At 43.6% G+C, this 22,167-nt stretch overlaps 1 protein-coding gene across 1 annotated transcript in view; it reads left to right on the top strand.

Moving 5' to 3' along the window:
* znf385c (zinc finger protein 385C) overlaps nucleotides 1–21,191 on the top strand; it is an 82,722-nt gene extending 61,531 nt beyond the window's left edge. Inside the window, exons 3-9 of the mRNA XM_022739619.1 lie at nucleotides 5,099–5,209; nucleotides 9,102–9,327; nucleotides 16,752–17,129; nucleotides 17,268–17,455; nucleotides 18,338–18,436; nucleotides 18,992–19,081; nucleotides 20,684–21,191. Of these exons, the coding sequence (XP_022595340.1) occupies nucleotides 5,099–5,209; nucleotides 9,102–9,327; nucleotides 16,752–17,129; nucleotides 17,268–17,455; nucleotides 18,338–18,436; nucleotides 18,992–19,081; nucleotides 20,684–20,914 (1,323 nt within the window). The 3' untranslated portion in view covers nucleotides 20,915–21,191. The remainder of the gene's footprint in view (nucleotides 1–5,098; nucleotides 5,210–9,101; nucleotides 9,328–16,751; nucleotides 17,130–17,267; nucleotides 17,456–18,337; nucleotides 18,437–18,991; nucleotides 19,082–20,683) is intronic.
* Nucleotides 21,192–22,167: the final 976 nt, after the last annotated feature.

Below are 22,167 nucleotides of genomic sequence, written 5' to 3'. Positions count from 1 at the left end.
GGATGAGACATAAACGTGCGCTGTGTAAGGTGTCTGTGTGTATGTAGGGGGTCTCCAGCCCTCTATGTGAAAAGTGTCAGTTTATTCATTTGTTCTGCCGCCCACTGCTTCGGGTCGAGGGTTGGCCTGCACTGCCCTGTGGAGGACTGAGCATGCCCAGCAGCAGAGGCAGCAGGTTAAAACACTGGCTCCTCCAACACCCTCATATATTTATATTAGTGATGGAGGCAGGAGGGCAAGTCTCTGGTCAGTGTTTTGTCTGTGACTTGCTTATGTTTCATTGGGAAAATTATTTTCTTTCCTCAAACTGCTGTCTGTGCCTCACAGGCTTTATGTTTTCTGATAAAAAAAACAACCCACAACAAATATATTTCAGAATTTAAAGCACTGTTTTATTTTTAGACACTTTGCTTCCCTGTGTAAAAAATAAAGAGTCATATTATTGTAGAAGAAATAGGCAGTAGATTAATACTAAATGCAGCAAGCTAGCACACATGACATAGTATTTACATTGTTGCAAGGAAATTCAGTCAGTCATTTTTAAAGAGAATACCACTCGCAGTAGGACGTGGAATCTCCCTCACCCAGAATGCAGAAATTATGATAACCACAGAAATAACATCAAATCAGTGTCGCTTCAGTCCCAGGAGGAGATGATTAGCCTCCATAACACACAGTCTGACAGCACAGCTGTGGCATTAATCACAGAGTCCTTTCAACAGGGAGCCCCAGGTTCTCTTAGACCTGATAAGGCACACGTTGTCCTGGATGTGTGCAGGGGGAGAAGATGAATGCACCTGTCTCCAAAACTAAATATCCTCAGGTTCCCCTGGTGTCCCTTCTTACACCCCCATCCCTCCCCTTCATCTTTCTTGTGTGTGTGTGTGTGTGTGTGTGTGTATCTCTTTCTCCGTCTCTCTCTACCTACCCTGAAACCCCACCACGGACTCAGCCGTACAGCGCAAGATAACTTCTGTCTGCACTGGGACGGCGGGGGCGGAGGCAGGGCTCGGACAAAAGACGCATTTATAGCAGTCAGTTCAGGATGGCTGCGGACAGACAATGGGCACATTCTTCAGCTCCTAAAACAAATAGCTGTGTGCAGCCTGCCCTGCTAAGGTGGACAGAGGGCAGCAGGAGTGGGAGAGCTAGGTTTCCATGGTCAGGCTTTGGCTGGTGAAGGGAAAAGTCAGTTGCTCCCAGAGGTAGCTTTGAGTCATGTAGAAGAAGCCAAAATAAATCAACAAAGGCGAAGATAGCCCTGAGGGAGAGCTATACCTCCAGTGTGGAGGTTTCAGTGTCAGGTGTGTTTATATTCCCTCTCACACCTGGCCTTTAAGAATCTATAGCAAACAGAGCCCACTCTTGCAGAGGAGGCAGCTGCCTTGGACATGGCACAACTCTTTGTGTGGTACGGAGGGATCTCATTGTTCAGGCTTGTGTTTTAGAGAAAAAAAAAATCAAGGCAGTGTGCCATCCTGTCCGCCATCAATACACCAGCACCCCTTGATCTGCGGGCAGCTGGGGCTGTCAGCAGTGCCACCGCTGTGGTTCCAATGACCGTGCCGATCTCACTCTCCCATGTGAGCAGAGGGCCAGGCTGGGCCAGGCCCCGTGCCAGCCTGGGGAGAGATCCAAGGTGATTGTTATATGTGATACCATGCTGAAGGGTGCCGCAATGAAATCAGCTGTCATCATGGAATGCAGAGCTTCTAATGAAGCGTCGGCTTTCACTCTGCTGTTTATAGTACGCAGTTCTGGGAGGCTGCAGTCTTTTCACAGACGGTTAAAACTGTATTAGTCCCCAATACAGTTCCCTCTCCAGAAACACTTGCAGTGACTCATGATGTATTCGACAGTCACGATTTTTAGATTACAATGAAGTCTAACCGCATTAGAATGCGCGAAGCGTGAAGATGAAAGCTGGATTTGTCGTCAGCACGAGGGGTTAATGGGAGCCCCCCCCCCCCGCCCACTTAAATACCAGTGACGTAGGTTTTGATTTACAGTTGCGCGTCGGATTTACCCAACTAATATTTCCACCACAATGCTCGACGCATTTATTCTACATGTTCTAGCTGTATCGTGCTCCAATTACATGCCCCACAGTAACTGTGTTTACTGTCATTTACAGGGCGACACTCGCATACACACATACTTACAGAACTGGACTTACTTCCAGGTAACTTATAGTGTAATTTCACCAATACGGCTTATTAGTGTACGGAAGCCTACGCAGTCACTGTGTTTTTGTGCATTCATTCCAAACAGTGAGTGGAATGGCTGTAGAGGATTACTAGAAGTTTTGTTGAGGAACGTGTGAGCACAGCCTGTGCAGGTAGCCGTCATTAGTAGAGTGTAACCCCTTAACGCAGAGATATATATCCAGCTTTATGGTTTATTATTATTATTACATATTAACAGGATTGTAAACACAGCAAAGGTCTTTCACATCCAACTGAATGCTCCTCTAACTTACAGAAATTCCTGGGCTCTGGGTGGATGTAAAAGCTGTCTCTGAAAACACGTGTTTTTATTTCTCTGTCGGTGAGAACATTTTTAGAAGCCACATTTTCAGTATTGTTAGTAATTGTTATTGTTAGTAAGCATGAGAAGAAGCTTCAGTTCATGTTCACATCGAAAGACTGAGATGATTGTTCATTGCTGGTTAGAGTATTTCTGAAACTATTTCTGAAACTGCAGCTCCTCCTGGGATTCAGTCTCTAGGGTTGATGAGAGAGGCCAGACTGGTTGGAGCTTAAAGGCTACAGTAACTCAGATAACTACTGTTTACAGCTGTGGTGAACAGAAGAACTTCTCAGAATGAACACAGGTGAAGAAAAACGTAGCCTGGTCTGATGAATCTGGTTTTCTGCTGAGACACGCAGATGTTAGGGTCAGAATCCACAGACCCAACCTGCCGTGTGTCACCAGTCCAGGCTGCTGCTGCTGCTGCTGCTGCTGCTGCTGCTGCTGCTGCTGCTGCTGCTGGTGGTGCTGGTGGTGGTGGTGGGGTAATAGTGTGGGGAATATTTTCTTTGTGTGGACAAAACAGCCACTGATGTCAGAAAAGTCATGCACATAGCTCTGAGAATAACACACCGTCCTCGCAGGGGGAAATTCAGATATTCCCCTCACATCACAAGGTCATGCAACTTCATGCTAATTCAGAGAGTGATGTTTTCATTTGTTCCAGATTTGTGTCGAAAACTGCTCAGCTATCACAGACACACTCCCTGCTTGTCTCTGCTTCCTTGTTTTTATCTATTTTTTTTATAAAAAATGGGATGGGGGGGAGGGGGGGGGGGTTACGTTTTGATCACAACATCATCATATTATGTGTGACGTTCATTGTGTTCCAGGGGTTACTTCGTGATTTGTGCGCTTCCCCATCCTTTACTATTTTTCACATTCAACAACCCTCATAGTAAGAACATAAACATAAACATAAACATAAACGCAGATTAACTTAATGAAGATAAGACTGATGTAGCTTGTTCGGGGGGGGGCAGACAGAAGTCAGATTGCTGGGGGGTCACTGACACAAATCATACAGAGAGACTTTTAAATTTATGAAGGAAAATGTTTGAATAAATCAAGACAAGATTTGAACATATTCATGGAATTATATGTATATTATTGTTGTTTTCATAATTTACGTTGTGATTTCCACCTTCCTCCACAAAGTATCAGTTTTCTCTTTTTCTCAACATTGGTGCCACATGTTGAATCTAGAGAGACATCCTCACTCAAGCTTTAGACTCTTGCACATAAACTACTGTAGCTGCTGGAAGTATCTGGAGGTGATTTTCTACTGATGATTTAGAGCAGGGGGTTTCAAGCTCTGACTCTGTGCGCCCCCTTCAGGGAAAATCAAGACAACCCAGGAAGTACACTGTTGCCAAAGAGACACTGAGTTAGCTGTGGATTATATTTGTTTACATTGTGGCAAGTATGCAGAATGTGCTGTTAGGAGTTCCTGTTTGCTGTGTATCCAGGGATGTGCAGGTAACCATCAGTGGAATACTTTGATCCTGAAGAAAACTTAAAAACGTGATCATTCTGAAGCAGCTTCTGCAGACGTCTGCTGTCCTCAACAACTTGTTCTCAAATGTTTTTATATCAGAAAAATGGTTTTCTCTCACGTAATTGCCTGAAAATAACATGGATGGTTCCTTACTGCACCTTTTGCAAATGTAATTAATGAGCACAATTTTCATTGAATTTGGGGTGTTTTATTTAAATTCCTCGCATCTGTGGCTTTCACTCCACTACAATGGGGCAATGGGTGACACTACTGAAATGGTTTCAGAACAGTATCCTGTCTAACCTCTGCTATGCACCTGTCTGTGATAACCCATCAGCATATGTTCCTCTGATTGTAACTATAGTCAGCTTTGTGCTTTTACTCAAAAACAAGGTATATTTTTATATCTATTGACCGTAAAATTGTAAAAGAAAGTGTAAAAGTTGCGATAATGAGTTGAAATGAAGTTGATTTGAAAAGGTGTAATGCAATTATTGGGTAATAATTTTATACTTCATGTTTTATAAACAGTCAAGCAGATCAGGTCAATTTTGACTCAGGACGACAAAAGTTGCATTGGTCGACGGGAAGACAATACGAAGGTTAAGGAGCATTTAAAGTGTCACGTAACTGAACGTGTGTCATATCTGTATGTTGAGACGTTATAACGAGGAGTTTAAGTACCTTAACTGCCTCCATGTACCGTGTCTCTCAGCCTCTGTTGGAGCTCCAGCTGCTGACCGTGTCGGTAAATGGGCTAAATCAGCAGCTAAACTGCAATAAGTAACTTCCAGTTGTGTTTAGAGCACCGGTGTGCACCTGTCCCTTTCATATGATGCAGTGTCTTTACCTCGTTGCTCTCCCTGCTCTCCCCACCTTCAACTCCCCCCCCCCGGCCACACAGTTTGAAAACCTCTGCATTAGAGAGCAGCCTGTGGCCATACAGAGGATTGAATCTTAGATTGCAGGGGAATAAGTTGTTGTGCTGCACAGAAATTTCTCATTTGGGAAAATAAAATCATATATAGACCTAATGTTGTTTGTACTGGTCTTTTCCTTTCTGTCTCTCAGATGGACCCTGTCCAGAAGGCAGTGATCAACCACACATTTGGTGTCCCCCAGCCCCTCAAGAAGAAACAGATTATCTCCTGCAACATTTGCCACCTGCGCTTTAACTCAACGGTAAGAAATGCTTCAGCTGTTTTATGCTGTGGTTTTCATGAGATAGACGCTGAAGTTGTGGGACATTAAGGGAGAGAAAGAGACGGCACGCCAGACTGTGTAATTTACAATATAAAAGCAATCTATACCAAAATGTGAGTCTAGCCTCAGAGAACAGCGTCTCTTTATTCGTGCGTCTGCTATCTTCTTCAATGTTGATTTTAGAAAATATGGTCCACAATTACCTCAGCTATTATCAGCCTCACCGACTCATTGTGTTTGTGTTTATGTTTTGTATGCGTGTATACACCCGCGTGTGTGTATATTAGTCTGTGTATGCAAAGGAAAAAGGTGTTTCCCTTTATGCAGATTTGTGTATTTTCAAATCAAAAGTTAGTCATTCAGAGTTTTTGTAGTTAAGTGTATATAAAAGTTTGTCCAGTTTTTCCTTCAATGAAATCTGTGTGTGTGTGTGTGTGTATATGTGTGTGTGTGTCTCTGTTGTTTTGGTGTGAGAGGGATTAGACAGCGGGGAGAGCTGCCGTTTATCAGCAAAGAGCAGAAACAATCAGCAGCCCCAGCAGGAAGCAGCATTCTCGGCTTCTTGTTCATTTCTCCCATCCTTGCCACCACACACACACACACACACACACACACACACACACAAATGCATGCATACTGTACTCATGCAAACATGTACACTAGAGAGCACATACACACACTCACACAAAGACACACGGGCAAACATCCCATGACATTTTATGCATATTGACATAAACAAATAGATAATAGTCCATAAAGCCCTAAGACATGTCAGGTCTGGGTATGGCTAAACACACACACACACACACACACACACACACACACAAACACACACATTACTTTTTATTTTTTGGACTCCATTTTCAAAGGAGGGCTGAGGCACAGGAGACAGGGAGCTGAGGGGGGAGAGGGGCCGCAGACGTGCTCTTCACACACCAGAACAAATCCCATTCCCTGCCTCCACACACTGACTTACAGAGGAGTGTCAGCTTTATCTGTCTCTCTTAGAGCATGAATACATTCCTAACACTTCCACGCGCCTTCCTTAGAGTTTGCTCAGATATTATACCAAGTCATCCTTATGCATAATGCTGAGATGGGAAATGTGTAAGCTTTCCCCGCCGCTCAGTATAGCGCAAATTGACCTTAAAGAGCGAATTTTGTTTTTCTGTGACCTGCAGTGGTTCAATTTGTCGCCTGGCTGCAGTGATGTAGAAGGGCACTCCAGGGTGTGTCGGTGCAGTGTGACATCACTGTTTTGGACAGTGCCAAACTAGCTGTTTCCTTCAGTTTCCAGTCTTTATGCTGAGCTAAGCCAACTGGCTGCAGGAGGTAGCTTTATACTGACCGCACAGACGTGAGCGTGGTATTGATTTTCTCATCTAACTCTCAGCCAGAAAGCAAATAAGCGTATTTTCTAAAAATTCCAAACTATTCCTTTAATGTCTCACAAGAGGAACACGTGGGCCTCTCTGCTCTGAAGCTGAAATGACCCAAAAAGGGAAATATAGCAAGTGATTTGACACACTATTAAAATCAGTGCTCTTGTATTTCTTATTTTGTTGTTAGTTTTGTCACCAGTTGAGGAGGTGGGAGGGGTTTTGTCAGTGGCTTCTGGTTTCCCATAGAGGTCGTCAGAGCTCTTAGATCACTTCGTAGCCCTTTAATATTCATGCACTTGTTGTATAGGAGGTAATTGTTGTTGCAACTTGACTATGAAACAGATGCAGTTACTGATTAAATGCATTAGTTTGTATTCTCAGTGTATTAGTATCAGTAATCCAGGTCCAGTGGTGTTAGAATATCCTAAGATAGTTAAAGGAGAACAGTAAGTGAGAGGGTTGGAATAAATGTGTCATTTATTATCGTTTTATTTGCTCTTGCTCACCCTATAACAAGCTTTACAGTGCCATAATATCCTAATGGAACATCATAACGTGTGTATTTATAGCACAGTGCAGCCAAAAAAAAAAAAAAAATCACAGAAACAACTGTGACCTGCAAATTTGGTAAAAAGCTGTATTTTTCACATCCATCCGGTGTATCTTTGACTTGAGGGGAAACTGTACAGTTCTATTCATCAGCCTCCACAGAGGCAGCTCACACTGATTGTTAAATTAAGCAAAGCAGCGGGCATAGCCACTTTATTTTATGCCTTTGTTATTATTTTTGCTACAAGCGAGTCGTTATTTGGAGACAGGATTCAGCACCATTTTGAGCTGAACACGTTCCACACCCACTGAACATATGTCTCTGCACCAGATATAGTCCGGTGTTTACTTTCAGCCTGGGGATTGCTTAATCACCGGACAATCAAGAATCCCCCTAAAAGAGCAGCGTATCTCCCTGTAGTCCTGCTGGCAGGGGTGGTGATGTGAAAACCAAAGCTCATTTCACACCTTGTCCCTCTGCCTGCTCTGAGACTCAATTGGATGGAGAGACTGGTGGTGGAGAAGGCACTGGCTGAATTTGTCACATCACACTAATCTCTGAAGCTTTTTCATGGCAGATCAGTCACAAAGTATTCAAGTTTTTTTTTTTTTTACAGACGCTTTGACAGCCCCGTTATTTATATATATCACACCAGTGGGAGTGTATGTGTTTAACACCATACCCAGAATGCTGATGTTTACATAGAGCTAACACATGAGACTGGTGGTGTGTGTGTGTGTGTGTGTGTGTGTGTGTGTGTGTGTGTGTGTGTGTGTGTGTGTGTGTGTGTGTGTGTGTGTGTGTGTGTGTTTTTTCGCCTATAACCTTGTGCTAATGCAGCACAAGCAGTAATCTTTTTCATTGCTTATGGGACTTAATGTTTTGTTGATGCCGGGTTAATAAGAGCGATCCGCGCTCCACTCCTCCTAATGTAAAAGTCTTTTAGTGTTTGCCAGTCTCTTAGTCATTTCGGCATGTATTTATTCCTCACTCAGGAGCCCTTCAAAGCAAAAGTCCGGTCTCTTTACTGAAGCTGTTTGGTGTCTGAGGATTTGCATGATTTATTTCTCGAGGAAGTAAAACTGGACGACAGCTCGGGAAAGAAGCGTGGCAGTCTTGGAGGAACGGCTGCACCTGCTCCACATGTCAAAGGCTTTTTTTTTTATACTTAATCCATCCATCTCTTAAATATTGAGGTTATGTTCCTACAATTTGTGTGTTTTTGGGGGACATCTAATCAGCTTTCCACACTTAATTTGACACAAAAAATTTCATTTAATAATGTTTTTTTTTCATTAAATCTTTCCGTAATGTGTACTTCCTCCTTCTATAACTTTGTCCTGTTCAGGCCTGGAGCAGATGATCCCAGTTTTTTTTTGTTGTTTTAATGAGTAATCTCCGTATTGATTTCTCTACTATTCCTATGTATCCACGCTTGCTCTGACATCAGGAGCTTTGTTCCACGGGCCGTGAGAATGATGAAAATGTGAAGGTAAATCGTGATCCGCCTGGAGGGATCTTAGTGTGTTTATTGCTGCCGTCGCACTCGGTCAGGAGTCTGATTTGTGTTTGTTGGGTTTGTGTGCTCGTGAGTGCTCAAACGTGTGTGTTATTAGTATGTATTGCCACATGTGTCTAGGATTTGCAGAGGCTGACTCTCACGGTGCACATTAATAGGGTAGTTGTGGAGATGGGATCCTCTCTCTTGTTACATATTACACATGCAATTATACCTCTGGCCTCCCAATGTGCCAGCGCTGTTATCAGGTGGAAACAGACTCTCCTCCTTGCAGCCTGTGTATGCCTGCAAGAGAGCGAATATTCAGGCGTGCACTTAAACATTTATTGCACGTGCTCTCCCGTCTTTCCAGCAGATAACGCACTGAGTCCTTTCTGCTTGTCCCTCCCCAACCTGGTTTTCTCTCATTTCTCTCTGCAGAACCAAGCAGAAGCCCACTATAAGGGCCACAAGCACGCCCGGAAACTCAAAGCCATGGAGGCCCAGAAGAACAGGCAGCGGAGAGCGGGGGAGGCCTCATCCACGGGGAGGGAGAGGGACCGAGACAGAGAGCGGGAACGGGAACGGGAGCGGGACAGGAGCAAGACATCGACGTCTGAGGCGGCTCTTCCCGCGCTCATGGATACGAGCTTAGTGGAGGGAACAAGTACGTAAACAGACAGAGTGATGGGAAGAAAACAACAGCAAAGAGAAGGCTATTTGTAACCGATCCTTCTCCGCCTCTCTCCACCTTCTTGATCATCACTCTATCATGCTTTGGTTCCTCTAATTCCCCCTTCCACTCCATTTCATCTTTCCAAATCCCCTCCACCAGTCCTGCTCTCACATCATTGACTGCTTCCATCCTCCTCCTCCATGTCTTGGCCTCCCTTATCTCCTTCCCTCTGCTTCAGTTTGCTACACTTTGAGATCACAACTTCTGTGCACCTTATCCTTTACCCTCTTATCCTCCTGTCCCCTCTGTCTTTCTGTGCATTCAACCCTCAGCAATTTCAACCCCCCACCCCCCCCCCCCACCCCCACCCCCTTGCAAAACCCTTTTGACCTGGCTCTCTGTCCATGTGCCTTGTGATTGATAGAGGTCTCCAAAGCTGTGGGATTGTGGGATGTCTGGAAGCAAGAGATGCTGTGTAAATAAAGGGGCTGGCTGAGATCGATCTGAGCCTCACTGGGGTCGTTTTTACCCCCTTTGTCTCTTAATTTCCACTGCTTGACTCTTCCTTGCTCCCTCCTGCTCTCTCCTATCTGTCTTGGTTTGATAGAGAGGACGGCTGTGGAACCAGAATCGGCGTATTTGTGCAGCAATGAAATGCATGACACACAGTAGCGGTTGAGTTGAGAGGGAGCGAAATGATGATGAGAGTTTTCATTTAAGAGGCTGTCAAAAAGGAAATAAAGTTGAAAGAAATCAAAGGCACTCATCTCCTTTTGCAAAAAGTTCAAATGTTTATGGTGTAAATACAGACATTTGAACCTTTGATAAAGAAAGAGGAGAGCATTGGTTTTCTTTCAACACAATATGGACGACGACTTTTCCACAAAACGTGGCTCAGAGAGCATGAATTGCTCCGATGCCATTTTGACTGCAGAGTGAGCCCATTACCTTCTCATGTTGCACTCATCTGGAACCACGCTTTTCATTCATCCATCCAAGGTGATGGGAGTGGAGGAGTGGTAAAACCCCCCCCCCCCCTCTCTCTCTTATACTGTCCTACTTCCTCCTCCCTTCCACTTCCCCCTGCCCCAGAGAAGATCCCTATCTGAGCAGAATTTCAAAATGCTCTTGGATGCTAGATGAAATATCAGAGAAGAGATAAGGTTCTGGAGGGAGGAGGGAGACGGTTTGTACTTCATCCCCTCTCGTAGATGTGCTCGTGTGCACATGGGCACACACGCACATACACACACACACACACACACATATGCACACTTTTTTTGCCTTGAGCACTAAGAGTCTCCTTCAGAAAGGAGAAAGTGGACAAAAGACTGGAAGCCTGATAACGCTCTCATCAAACCTCATTTTAATATTCCGGCGTTGCAAAGGGGAGCTCTGAAAGAGGGAAGCAGCAGAGACGAAATGAGATGATGAGTGGAAAATGAAAGATAAGATGAAATGAATGAAGGAGACAGAGAGAGAGAGGGAGGAATAAGAACGGGGGGGGGGGGTCAGTGGACAGAGAAAGTAGATAAGTCATAGCTAGTTTTTATGCTGTGAATAATTTTACAGTTCCAAGGCAATTTTGTGAGGAGGAACACTCTTTAATAAGCCCAATTGTGTGATTGGCCTAATGTGAAATTGAAATGCAGCAGTGCGAGCCATGCACCACAATGCCAACCTGTAATGGAATAGAGCTCCAAATTAACACTCTATGAAATGAGTTATGTCTGCCATGAAACTGAAAGCTGGTGGGAAGCCGCCTGAGGGTAATGCCCACATTGTCCGCCACCAGGAACCAATAACACACCTGTCGGCTGTTCCTCCGAGCAGTCTGCGGGGCTCGGAATAAACAGATTCCTCTGCAGTCACAAAGGTCAGCCCGCTCGGCTCCATGAGGATACCTGCCGATGCACACTCGGACGCAGGGAGCCGCTGCCATGCACGTACCACTTCTTTTTGGCTGGGAGGTGCTGGACCTCAAGTGCACTTTAGGTGCACAAACACACAAGAAGAAACGATGAGTCACAAATTGCTTTCCGAATACATGTGGTCCAGAGCCACGGTGGGATGGACGAAGTAATTAAGATTCAGGCCTTGTCACAACATAATTAAGATTAATAGCAAAACACTTATTTGAATTAAATAGCAATATGACAGGGCAAGACACAAACACAGGACCTTAAAGCACCGGTACAGCCTCTACACCAGTGGTTCCCAACCTGTGGTTCCCAACCTGTGGGCCGTGAAGGTATTGCAACAAATCATTTGCAAAACAGTACAATTTTGGTGAAAAGGTATAATTCTTGAAAATATACATATATATAAACATGTATATAAATAATGTTTTTAAATGTTTTAAAATGAAATGATCTTTGAAAACATTAAAAATGATAGGAAAAACCCATGATAGGAACTTTTATGTTGACACTGACCACTCTGCGGTGCTGACAGATGCTGACACGAGAAAGTGATCTCTCTTGTCAAACAAAAAAGAAAAACTGAGCCTCGCCTGCTTTCAGTTCAGTCCTGACTGTGCGATCGTCAGTGATGTGCATGTTTTTTTGGAAATGCTGAACTGAATGAATCAGTTTCCAAATGATAATCGTGAACGGCCGCTCACGTTTTACCACAGTTTTACGGCACGCCGCATGACGTCTCCATAGACACGGCCCAGCATGGCGGTTTTAAATGTAACTCGTGTGTGATTCTTCAGTGGTATATACAATAATTCATTTAGTTTGGGAGTGGCAATTATTTGGGGCTGGTGATGGATGGGTAGAAGAAGGTTCTATTTAAAAAGAAAAGCAGCCTATTTATTTAAAAAAACAAAAAACAAAAACGGAACAAATGAAGGTGATCTAGCTCATTTTCATCTGTATGAACTGAACTTTGAGCTAGTTTCTTTTAAGTGTGAAGTGGCACATCACTGTTGATCATTAAAATAAAAAGTGCTGTGAGAATGTATTATTTGGCCTCTGTGTTGTTACGGGGTTGGATGTGAGGCGTCAACATTTTTGAGATTTTCAAGTTGGCCATGAGTTGGAAAAGGTTGGGAACTACTGGCTATGAAAAACAAGATCATTCATCAAATGCCCCAAAAACGACTTTTGTTCATGCTCAGTGACACAGGCCTCCAGCAGCCGAAGGAATAATAATTGCTCTTGTCCACTGGGAGCAAAAGAGAAAGTAGAGTGATGTTCTTGTTCCTATAGAACCTCAATGTCTGCAGATGGGAGGAGGCTGGCATGAACAGAACGTCCAGCTATGATATACTGTTTGTTTACCAAATCCCACCGACAGTCCATGTTGGTTAGTTCTAACCATGACCATAACTTTAACCAAGTGGTTATTATTGTAACCACCAACCTTAATGAAGTAGTAATTGTAACTCAAACCATGATGTTTTCCCAAGCTTAACAAAGTAGTTTTTTTGTTCCTGAACCGTGGTGGTGAAAGGTCGGAAAGCGCTTGATGTCCTCCATTTAACGTTTTGCAGGGCACTGACGAGCAGCATATTTAGAAGTAATTTGAAATACTTGTTGACAGCACAAGACACCAATGCAGGACCTTAAGCTGCCCAAGTATAAACCGAACCTCTACACCAATGAGGATGTCCTACATTTGTTAGTTTCACTGCTTCAAACTACCAACAAGTTTCCCTTGTTACACAAAAAAGTTCTATCACATCACAGTGAGACTTTCCAACATCTCTTACTTTCTACTGACATTCTGTCATTTAGGGCACCACAACAATTCATACATACAGGAGGGAGACAGGGAAAAGCAGAGACGACATTTTCAATCCTTCAAAGGGGGGGGGGGGATCGATGATTAAAAACCATGTCCCAGACAGCAAAGGAGGGAGTGGGCAGACAGTGAGTGAGCTAGTTGGAGAGCAGCAGGCCAGTGCCCAGAGACAGAGGGTCCGCATCAGTCGTGACAAGCATCAGTCAAGCTCGGCTTTGATTGACTCGGCTGTTGAAACAGGTCTTCGCGGTGACTCTGTCTGTCATCACTGTAATAATGATTTAAAGCAAGGATTTTTCCCTGTGGAAGTTGTTTATGTTCTGAGGCTGCCTTGGTTCATCGCTCGCCCGCTAAACTGAGTGCTATGTGTGTGTGTGTGTGTGTGTTTGTGTGTGTGTGTGTGTGTGTGTGTGTGTGTGTGTGTGTTTGTGTGTGTGAGCATATGCATAATGAGTCAAATATTCATATGTATTTGCTGCTTGGCTGTGGTTAGAGTTCTCAGTGGATCAATCTGCTGAACAGAGATCTCTGCAGATGTGTTTACACTCCAAAAGACTGTCAGACTTGATTGGACTGTTAAAACATGGATTAAATTCTTTTTGGGTTAAATAAAACTGATGACTGCCTGCCTAACATTGATCCAAATGTCCATAATTTGCTGCTATGTAACTCCACAGAGGCCCTGCTGGCACTGCCAATATGCTGGCCTTTGCTCTGGCAGTTTGCCAATGTTGCTGGAAGTCTCTGTTATCTTGTTGATGGTCAGAGGGCAAATGAGACGGCTGACGAATGGGCAGACAGGCATTTGCTTCGAGAGGAGGTTGGAAGAGTCTTGATATTTATCAAAGTGTTTCATCAGTTTCACCCTTTGTCTGCTACAAAAACAGCTCTTTTCACAGCTTCCTATCAGGGCTCCAGCTAACAATTATTTCCATTTTCAGTCAATCTGTGTGTTATATTTCTCACAATTAGTAGATTCATCTTTTCAGTTTGTAAAATACCTGAAATACTGCCCCTCACAGTTTCTCAGACGTGTCATCTTGAAACTGATGGTTTTATGCGAACAACAATCCCTAACCCAAAGATTATTTTTAATTAACAATACTATACAAAAAGAGAAATGTAGCAAATCCTCACATCCAAGAAGCCAGTATCTATAAAAGCCCATTTAAGCCAAGAAACAAAAAAGAAGATAGAAATAGTTATGATAAAAATAAAAACATTTCAAAATTATGGGATAAAAACACAAAAATGTTAACTGATTAAATCAAAATTAGAATTATAAAGCAAAAAGTCCAAAGTATAAGATAGACAGTCAAAATTGTTGGATAAAGAGTCAAAATGTTTTATCAAGACTAACTTTTTCTATCTTTTCATTTACTCATTTCATTTCACTTTAAAAAAAAATGTGACTGGCATCAATGGGCTTCCATAAATCTACATTTTTTTTTTAAATTCTTTGGTGGATAAAGTTTGGGCTTTTTAAAAATGAGGATACCTGAAACCCAGCAGGGATGTGTGAAATGATTCTTTGCTGAATGAGCTCCTTCATGATCCGAGCTTTTGGATTTTCAGAGAGCTTTGATTCCCACCAGCCTCCATGTCTTCCTCTGTAAGGTTCCTGCTAAATCCATTGATCAGTATCACTCCCCTCTGGAGACTTCTCAGGTGGCCGTATCTTTCACATAAGCTCAGGATCATACCCCCCCACCCCCCCTGCCCCCCTTACAGAGGAGCGCAAATTCCTCAGGGGTCACTCTCATTACAGCGAGGGGGACTGTCTAATCTAGCTTCTATATAGGTTCTTTCTCTTGAGTGGGAATGAGAGAGGAAGACCCTTATCTCCAATGATGAATTTACTCTGAGACGTAAAAGAGAAAATCAATGAAGCACAGTTGCATTGAGAGGGGTTGCAAGTGTGTGTGCGGGGAGAAAGCGTACTATATTCAGCGAGCGTAGCGTGCTGTGCTCTGGGGCGAAGTGTGTGTCTCCCTCGGGAGGGCAGTGGGGTGAAGGGGAGGTGGGTAATAGAACTCTAGTGACTTATTGGCGTGGCCCGGCAGTCGATGGGTTTGTTTATATTGACTGAGACTCCGGGTCCACTTGATATTTGAATAGTGAGAGAGCCAGCACTCGAAGAGCACTCTTAATGTTGCCTCCAATGTTGTACTGAAAGACAAATGGCTATTTGAAAATTAATTTGGCAGATTTAATATTTGCAAAAAAAGTCAATCTGTAAAGTATTTTGCTGATTAAGCATGCATGGGGATTTTTCTCGCTATTTATTTAGGCTCATTGTGTTTTCATGCTTTGTTGGCGTTATTTTAACTGTGATGAGAAAATCTTCAAATACATATTGGACAGTGTAATCAAATACAATGTAATTATGTATTTTACTAATTACTCAACAAACTAGAATTACACCTCATGGTTGTATCCCTCCGCCAACCAGCCAAGTAGCAGGACATATGGTCACAATCTCTCCTTCCTGAGTTACAGCATCGAATAATGGCCCGACATGTTTTAGCAGAACATTATGATGTCACAGTGAAGTTGACCTTTGACCATTTGGATATAAAATGTCATCACTTAATTTTATCCTTATAGACATTTGAGTTAAATTGTGTCATAATTAGTGAATGAATTTGTGAGTTATGGCCATAAACATGTTTTGTGAGGTCACAGTGTGCTCTGGGCGTTCTTGATTTATCACATTCGCAAGAACGTGACATAACCGTGACCTTGACCTTTGACCTTTGTCCACCAAAATCTAATCAGTTCATCTTTGAGTCCAAGTGAACGTTTGTGCCAAATCTAAACAAATTTCCTTAAGGTGATCTTTAGGTATTACATTCACGAGGCCAAAACTGTGTTTTGTGAGGTCAGTGACCTTTGACCTTTGACCACCAAAATCTAATTAGTATATCCTTGAGTCCTAATGAATGAATGTGCCAAATTTGAAGAAGTTCTGTCAAGGCGTTGCCGAGACATCGCGTTCATGAGAATGGGACAGTGCTGTGGCATAAAAAGTAATTAGTTACATAACTTGTTATATCACCGTGGTAACTCAGCACAGGTGCCTTTTAATTGTGAGGCCTCCACACCTACTGTCACATAGTCTGTAATGAACATATGTAGAAATAGTAGCCTACAGTTTGGAAGTATTTACTATTAAGAGTGACTGTAGCCTTGGTGACAGTAGCAGTCCAGATGTCCCGTCCTCACAGTGACGCTAAAGGCTTCTCACAGCCTCCAACGCTAAACCAAACCAGCTGATTCTTGAATGTAAGCAGACCTGTCTCTCGCATTAGGAAGCCAGCCAATAACATGACATCTTAGAGTTATCAGGTGTGGCATTTCTCTAACATCTCCAGCCCCTGCACCAAGCTGGCACAGACCAGTCTGCCCGCTGAACATGCAGAGACCAAACTGAAACCTCTGTCATCTCCCATTAAGACAGGGAACATTTCTACCCTCCGAATGATCAAAGTGACTTTACTGTCGTAATTTTACTTTAGTAATTTCAAATTCTAATCCCTTAAACACATTACTAATAAACACATTACTAAAAAAATAAAATAAAAATAAATAAGTTGTAAGTAAAAAGTAAGTTGAATGAACCACAGTTTGCTGATGCTCTCCTGTGTTGCTACTGTTTTATGCAGGTCTTCAAACTGATTTAGAACCAGCCAACCTGGAGGCGAAGCTCGAGGAGAGTCCCAGGAGCTCAGTTATGCTGACGCCAGTATCAGAGGTTTCCTCTGTCGAGTTGGTCACCCTCTCCCCCCCTCAGATTTCGCCTTCCTCACAGCTCTCTGAAACTGCCTCAGACACCAGCGCCCCCGAAGCCCCAGAGGCCGCCGAGGCCGCCGAGGCCGCGGGCCTGAATACTGAGTCAGGCAGCCATGCAGACACGTCCAGCACAAATGGAGAGCCACATACAGATGAGGACAAGGAGCCCAAGAAGAGCAAGGCTCACCTCCATTGTCCTGTTTGTAAAGTGACAGTGAACTCAGTCTCCCAACTGGAAGCACATAACAGCGGTAAAGGGCTTTTTAAAAAGGCTTCTGCATTTGTAATTGACTAGTAGTTAGCCAATAGTTGGCTGAAAATGTTGGGAATCTGAGCATCAAATAGATGCAGAGCACACATCTGTCAACTCTTTGCTCTCTCGCCGCCAGGTACAAAGCACAAACTGATGCTGGAAGGTCACAGTGTTCTGCCACGACGCAGAGGGAAAGTGGTGGCAGCTCGTGCTGGGTGCAAGAGCAAGCGGCTGGGCAGCAAAGGCAGCGTCGGGGTTCCCAGCAAGAACTTCCAGTGTGAAGTGTGTGAGATCTTTGTGAACTCTGAGACCCAGCTGAGCCAGGTAAAATGGGTAGCAGACTGTATTATATCAGTGTGGCCACAGATTGAATCAGAAAGCAGTACTACCTGCGCATTGTTAGTAATTACCTTACACATCAGGACACTGATACAACACATCGAATAAAGACCAGGCTGACCTGCACAGATGATGTGTATTAAAATGATAAACATCAATGCTGGGATTTGAAAGACCTTACTTAATCCAAGAGCCCATTTGAACATCACCTTGATGGAGGAAATGCGCGAGTGCTTAAATCAAAGCAGCAGTTTCATTTACAGCCACATGAATGAAGCCACTGAAAAGCAGGTTGTGAGTGCAGAGCACATTCAAGCAGCAGCTATTTTTCCACATTAGACAGATATCATCTGATGCTATAACTAACTGAAAAGCTCCTCACTGAGCAGGGATTTATTTGCCACTCATTATTGCAAGCTACTAATGCCTCGTATATTTAATTTTCTGGTTTCATTGGCATCAAACCAGGTTGGTGAAGTAATTTCTCTCCTTTTGATGTTCATTAAACGCTACATCTGAGTGAAAGGATTGTCTTGGAAACTTCGCCCCGGCTGGAGGAGAATGTGGAAAAGATACAGGATATGTTGGCATGTGTGAGCGCCCAGGCTGCTGTAGCCTTAAATGCATTCCACCGGTCTCATATAAACATCCCCTATCCCAGGAGGATGTAAGCCTGTTAGCAATGCAGCCAGAGAGGAGGGAGATACTGTGGCGGTGGTAGAAAGTGATGTGATGTAATTTCAGTGCACTTCAGTCATAATCAATGTGTATCCATTATTAATTCAGCAGATAACACTTGAAGTTGTTCCACTGTGGTACAACAGATGCTTGTTAGCTCGCTAATGGTATTTCTGCTGGTCTCTGCAGCACATGAATAGCAGAAGGCACAAGGACAGGCTGGCCGGAAAACCACCCAAACCCAAATTTACCCCCCACAGCAAGAGCCAGCCAAGCTCCAGCTTAGCGGTAAGTCTCAGCATAAAGACACAGACAAACAAAACACTGTCATGCAAATATGCACCCATACACACACACACAAACAAAACATAATTGCCTTTCTCTTAGCACAGATATGCTTGAACATGCTGCGCACATGTGCCAAGACTGGAATAAATTCGATGTAGCTCGTAAAATAATCCATTTTTAAACACTTGTTTTAATTTATCTTTGTTACAGTTAACTGATTTGACCCCAGCCCCGACAGACAGACACACACACGCACACACACACACACACAGTGATCTCATTACATTGTGCTTAGGGGCTTCTATGTCTCGGCAAGGCAGCATGCTCGTGTGCCTGTACTGTCAGAGAGGTTAAGCACACTGTTGTACTCAGTGAGTCCCCTACCCATGAGACAGGTCTAAAATAGTCCTGCTCTCCCCCACTGACCAGCTCTGACAACAGCAGCCTGAATCAGCACTCCAGATTAATCACTTCTCTGCTCCTGTCATATACACACCTCCCCATCTCTCCTCCTCCCCATACTCCTCCTCCTCCTCCTCCTCCTCCATCCTACAGTGCGTGAGATGGAGTGGCTATGCAGGCGTGGCTGTGTCTGCCATGAAGAAAGCGTTCAGCCAGTACAACCTCACCTCCCTCTCCTCGCAGGTCAGTGGCAGGAGAGGCCGAGACTGGGGTTGGATTGGAGGGCGAGAGCTTCAGCTGGCTGGACTTTAGGCCTGGCCAGGGGCAGGGGACTGAGCAGAGATAATGATGAAGTCATGTTTATGTTAAAGGGATAGTTCTGATTTTTTTTTTTTGTTTGTTTGTTTGTTTGTTTGTTTTTTTTTTACATGAGGTGCTATTCACTTTACTCGCCGGTGTTAATGTGAATACAGTTGTGAAGTGGGAGATGCTATTTCAGGAAAAATCCTATTCATTTTTCCCATGTACAATGTTACATGACTTACGGGTGGAACATTTCTGTGGCTTTGATGAGCAAGAAACTCTTCCAGGTTAAATCACCAGTAGAAAATATTTGCACCTATGTCAGAAAATATCTGGTTCTTTGAAAGAAAATCGAAGGTACAAGCCTGTGAACATAAAAATATCGGATGAGAGGTACACTACTAAGGTGCAGACCAGGTGCATCTTCTTCTCCATAGCAACAGCATCCGAAGCTCATAGATACAGTAATATTGAGACTCATCTGTACCAAACTAACAGACATGATTACTCATACACAAAGTTGAAATAATTCAAACTAGTGGTTATGATAAAGAATTCACATGATTGTTAAATGATTCTGGAGAATCTTGTGTTTCTGTATTCAGTAAGATTGAGCATATTGCAGAAACAAAGAAATGACATTAGCGTCGTCTGTTCGTCCTTTGGAGAGGTGTGTGGAAAGACACAGCCCTCGAAGAACGTTTTAATCATCCATTTGCGAGGTTTCAGTCTCCATTCAGACCTCTTTGTATCATGAAAGTAATTATTTCCATGATAGAGAGAGGTCTGCATCTTTAATGCATCAAATACCAACCTACAGCAGCTGTAGTCAGCTTCAATTCACCGCTGTTACGCTGGATTCAAATATAGTTCTACTATTAAGACACTGATAAAAAAAAAAGTGTTACAGTGTTTGTGATACGTATTTAGCAATTCTGTTGAGAAAGTGTTTCCACCATTGCTTCCAAGCTTACAACGGCTAAATATTTTTTAAACCCAACTTTAAAGCCTACAAGGAGTGAGTGTTGATTTAAAAAAAAAAAAAAAAAAAAGGAGCTGTGTTATGGTTTAAAATGTTTTTTGTCAAAGGTTTTTGGAAGCTTGATGAGATCTCAGCAAGTCTCATCTTAGCTGTGCATCTGTCCATGCATCAGTATGATGACCAGTGAGTAAAGCATTCCACCTTAAAAAAAATCTGAACTATCCTTTTAACTCCACAGAGTTTTAAATGAAATGTCTGTCATTAACCCTTGTCCTTAATGGAATAGGCTGAAGTGTGTCCATACTGTAGTCCTAGCATTAGCCCATTATGTATATATATACATGCAGTATATATGTCTGAGGAGTGATGATGCAACGAGCTATCAGGAATCCAGTTCTGTCTGGTATTTAGTGGGAACATGTTTTCCTCTGCTGCAGCTGTGTGTGCAAACAAGTGCCGTGACTTTGGGAAACATGTTTGCCCAACTAAACATGCTATGCCCTCACCGTGTTCTTCTCTCACTTCTCACCGCCGCCCCCCACCCCTCCTGTCTTCTCCAGACCAAACTGGCCTTGCAGAAGCAGCTGACCAAGAGCTTGACAACTGGCTTCCTGCCCAGCCCCCTCACCCCGCCAACTCTGTGCACAGTGGCGACTAACCCGCTGGCCCTGCGCCACCCAGTGGGCACCACCACCTTCATCCAGACCCCCTTCCTGGGCCCTGCACTGTTTCGGCCTGCCCCGGGGCCACTGAGGGCCACACACACACCCATCATCTTCTCCCCCTACTAAAGACTTAACCCACTTCCCATTTGAGCTCCTCCCCTGTCCCCTTACCAAACCCCAGGCCCAACTTTAGGTGTGACCCACATGACAGAGGCCACACGCAAACTATGCAGCCCGCCTGACTTACGATGGAACCAGTGCACAAGTCCTGACGCTCAGACGGCCACGAGGCCTGAGAGCTGTTCCTATCACAAAGGCCAAGATCCCCTATCATGCCTTCTTTCTGCTCCTCTTATCATGACCTACGGAGCAGGACAGGCCTCCAGACAGTGACTGGTGCACAGAGGCCGCTTTTATAGCCATTTCATGGGTCAACATGGTTTGGATTATGGATATTATTGTGTAATTTATTAGAGAACAAATATAGACAAGTCTAGATGTATGTTTAGTGTGGTTGCCACAAAATAAGGTCCCTTTACTTGATGCTCTTTTAAAATGTTTTTAACTTATTGGTTTTGGGGTTTTATGAAAGACGGGATGATCATACAGTAGGTCATTAAAACAGCTGAAACTGAGGTGTACTCCTGTATGACTGGGCAAGCCAGTCCCGTTGATCTGTGTTTTCTAGCAAACTTAATGCTGTCACTCTGCATCTTGGACATGGCTATTATCAAACAACTCTCTAAACAAATACCCCTTCATGTGGATCTATAACTCCATATGCTAAAACCTCATTAGCATCATTTTGCATCTCCAGCCCTCTCCCTAAAACTGTTTCCCCAAGCCCTTAAAAACATTTCCTCCTCTCTTTCTTTCTGAGTCACAGCCATAGTCAGAGTCCTCCAGATTTTATTTTTTTCCTTTCCCATATCCCCAGGATTAAACACTCATTAAGGTCCAGAAAAGGTCAGCTTGTCAACTTGACTTTGTTTCAATTTGTAAATCTGTCTCTTTTTTTCTTTTTTTGGTCCAGTGCATCATTCACGCAATGCAGCTTGAACATCATGTTCTCGCCAAGCTAGCTGCATAAAAACATTTTTGCAGCTACAGACGTCTTACATTGCAAAATGCCATCATTTCTTTCCCCTTGTGACTCTGCTCTTTGTCTATTCCTAATTCCTCCTTCACCCCGCTGTCATCACCTCGCTGTTGCTCCTTGTTTCTCTCTGGCGTTATCTCTGCATGAGATGATGAGGAGCAGGGAAAGCCTCCCCCCGACACACACACACATAATTGCACACATGATGAAAACACAACGGATAACTTGAAGACCTGATGGGATTTCAGAGCTCAGTGAAAAGTTTGGGTGACAGTAGGTG

The sequence above is a fragment of the Seriola dumerili genome, unplaced genomic scaffold (genome assembly GCF_002260705.1).
Source record: "Seriola dumerili isolate Sdu_G_001 unplaced genomic scaffold, Sdu_1.0 BDQW01000044.1, whole genome shotgun sequence".
NCBI lineage: Eukaryota > Metazoa > Chordata > Actinopteri > Carangiformes > Carangidae > Seriola > Seriola dumerili.
This window is presented reverse-complemented; position numbering and strand designations above follow the sequence as displayed.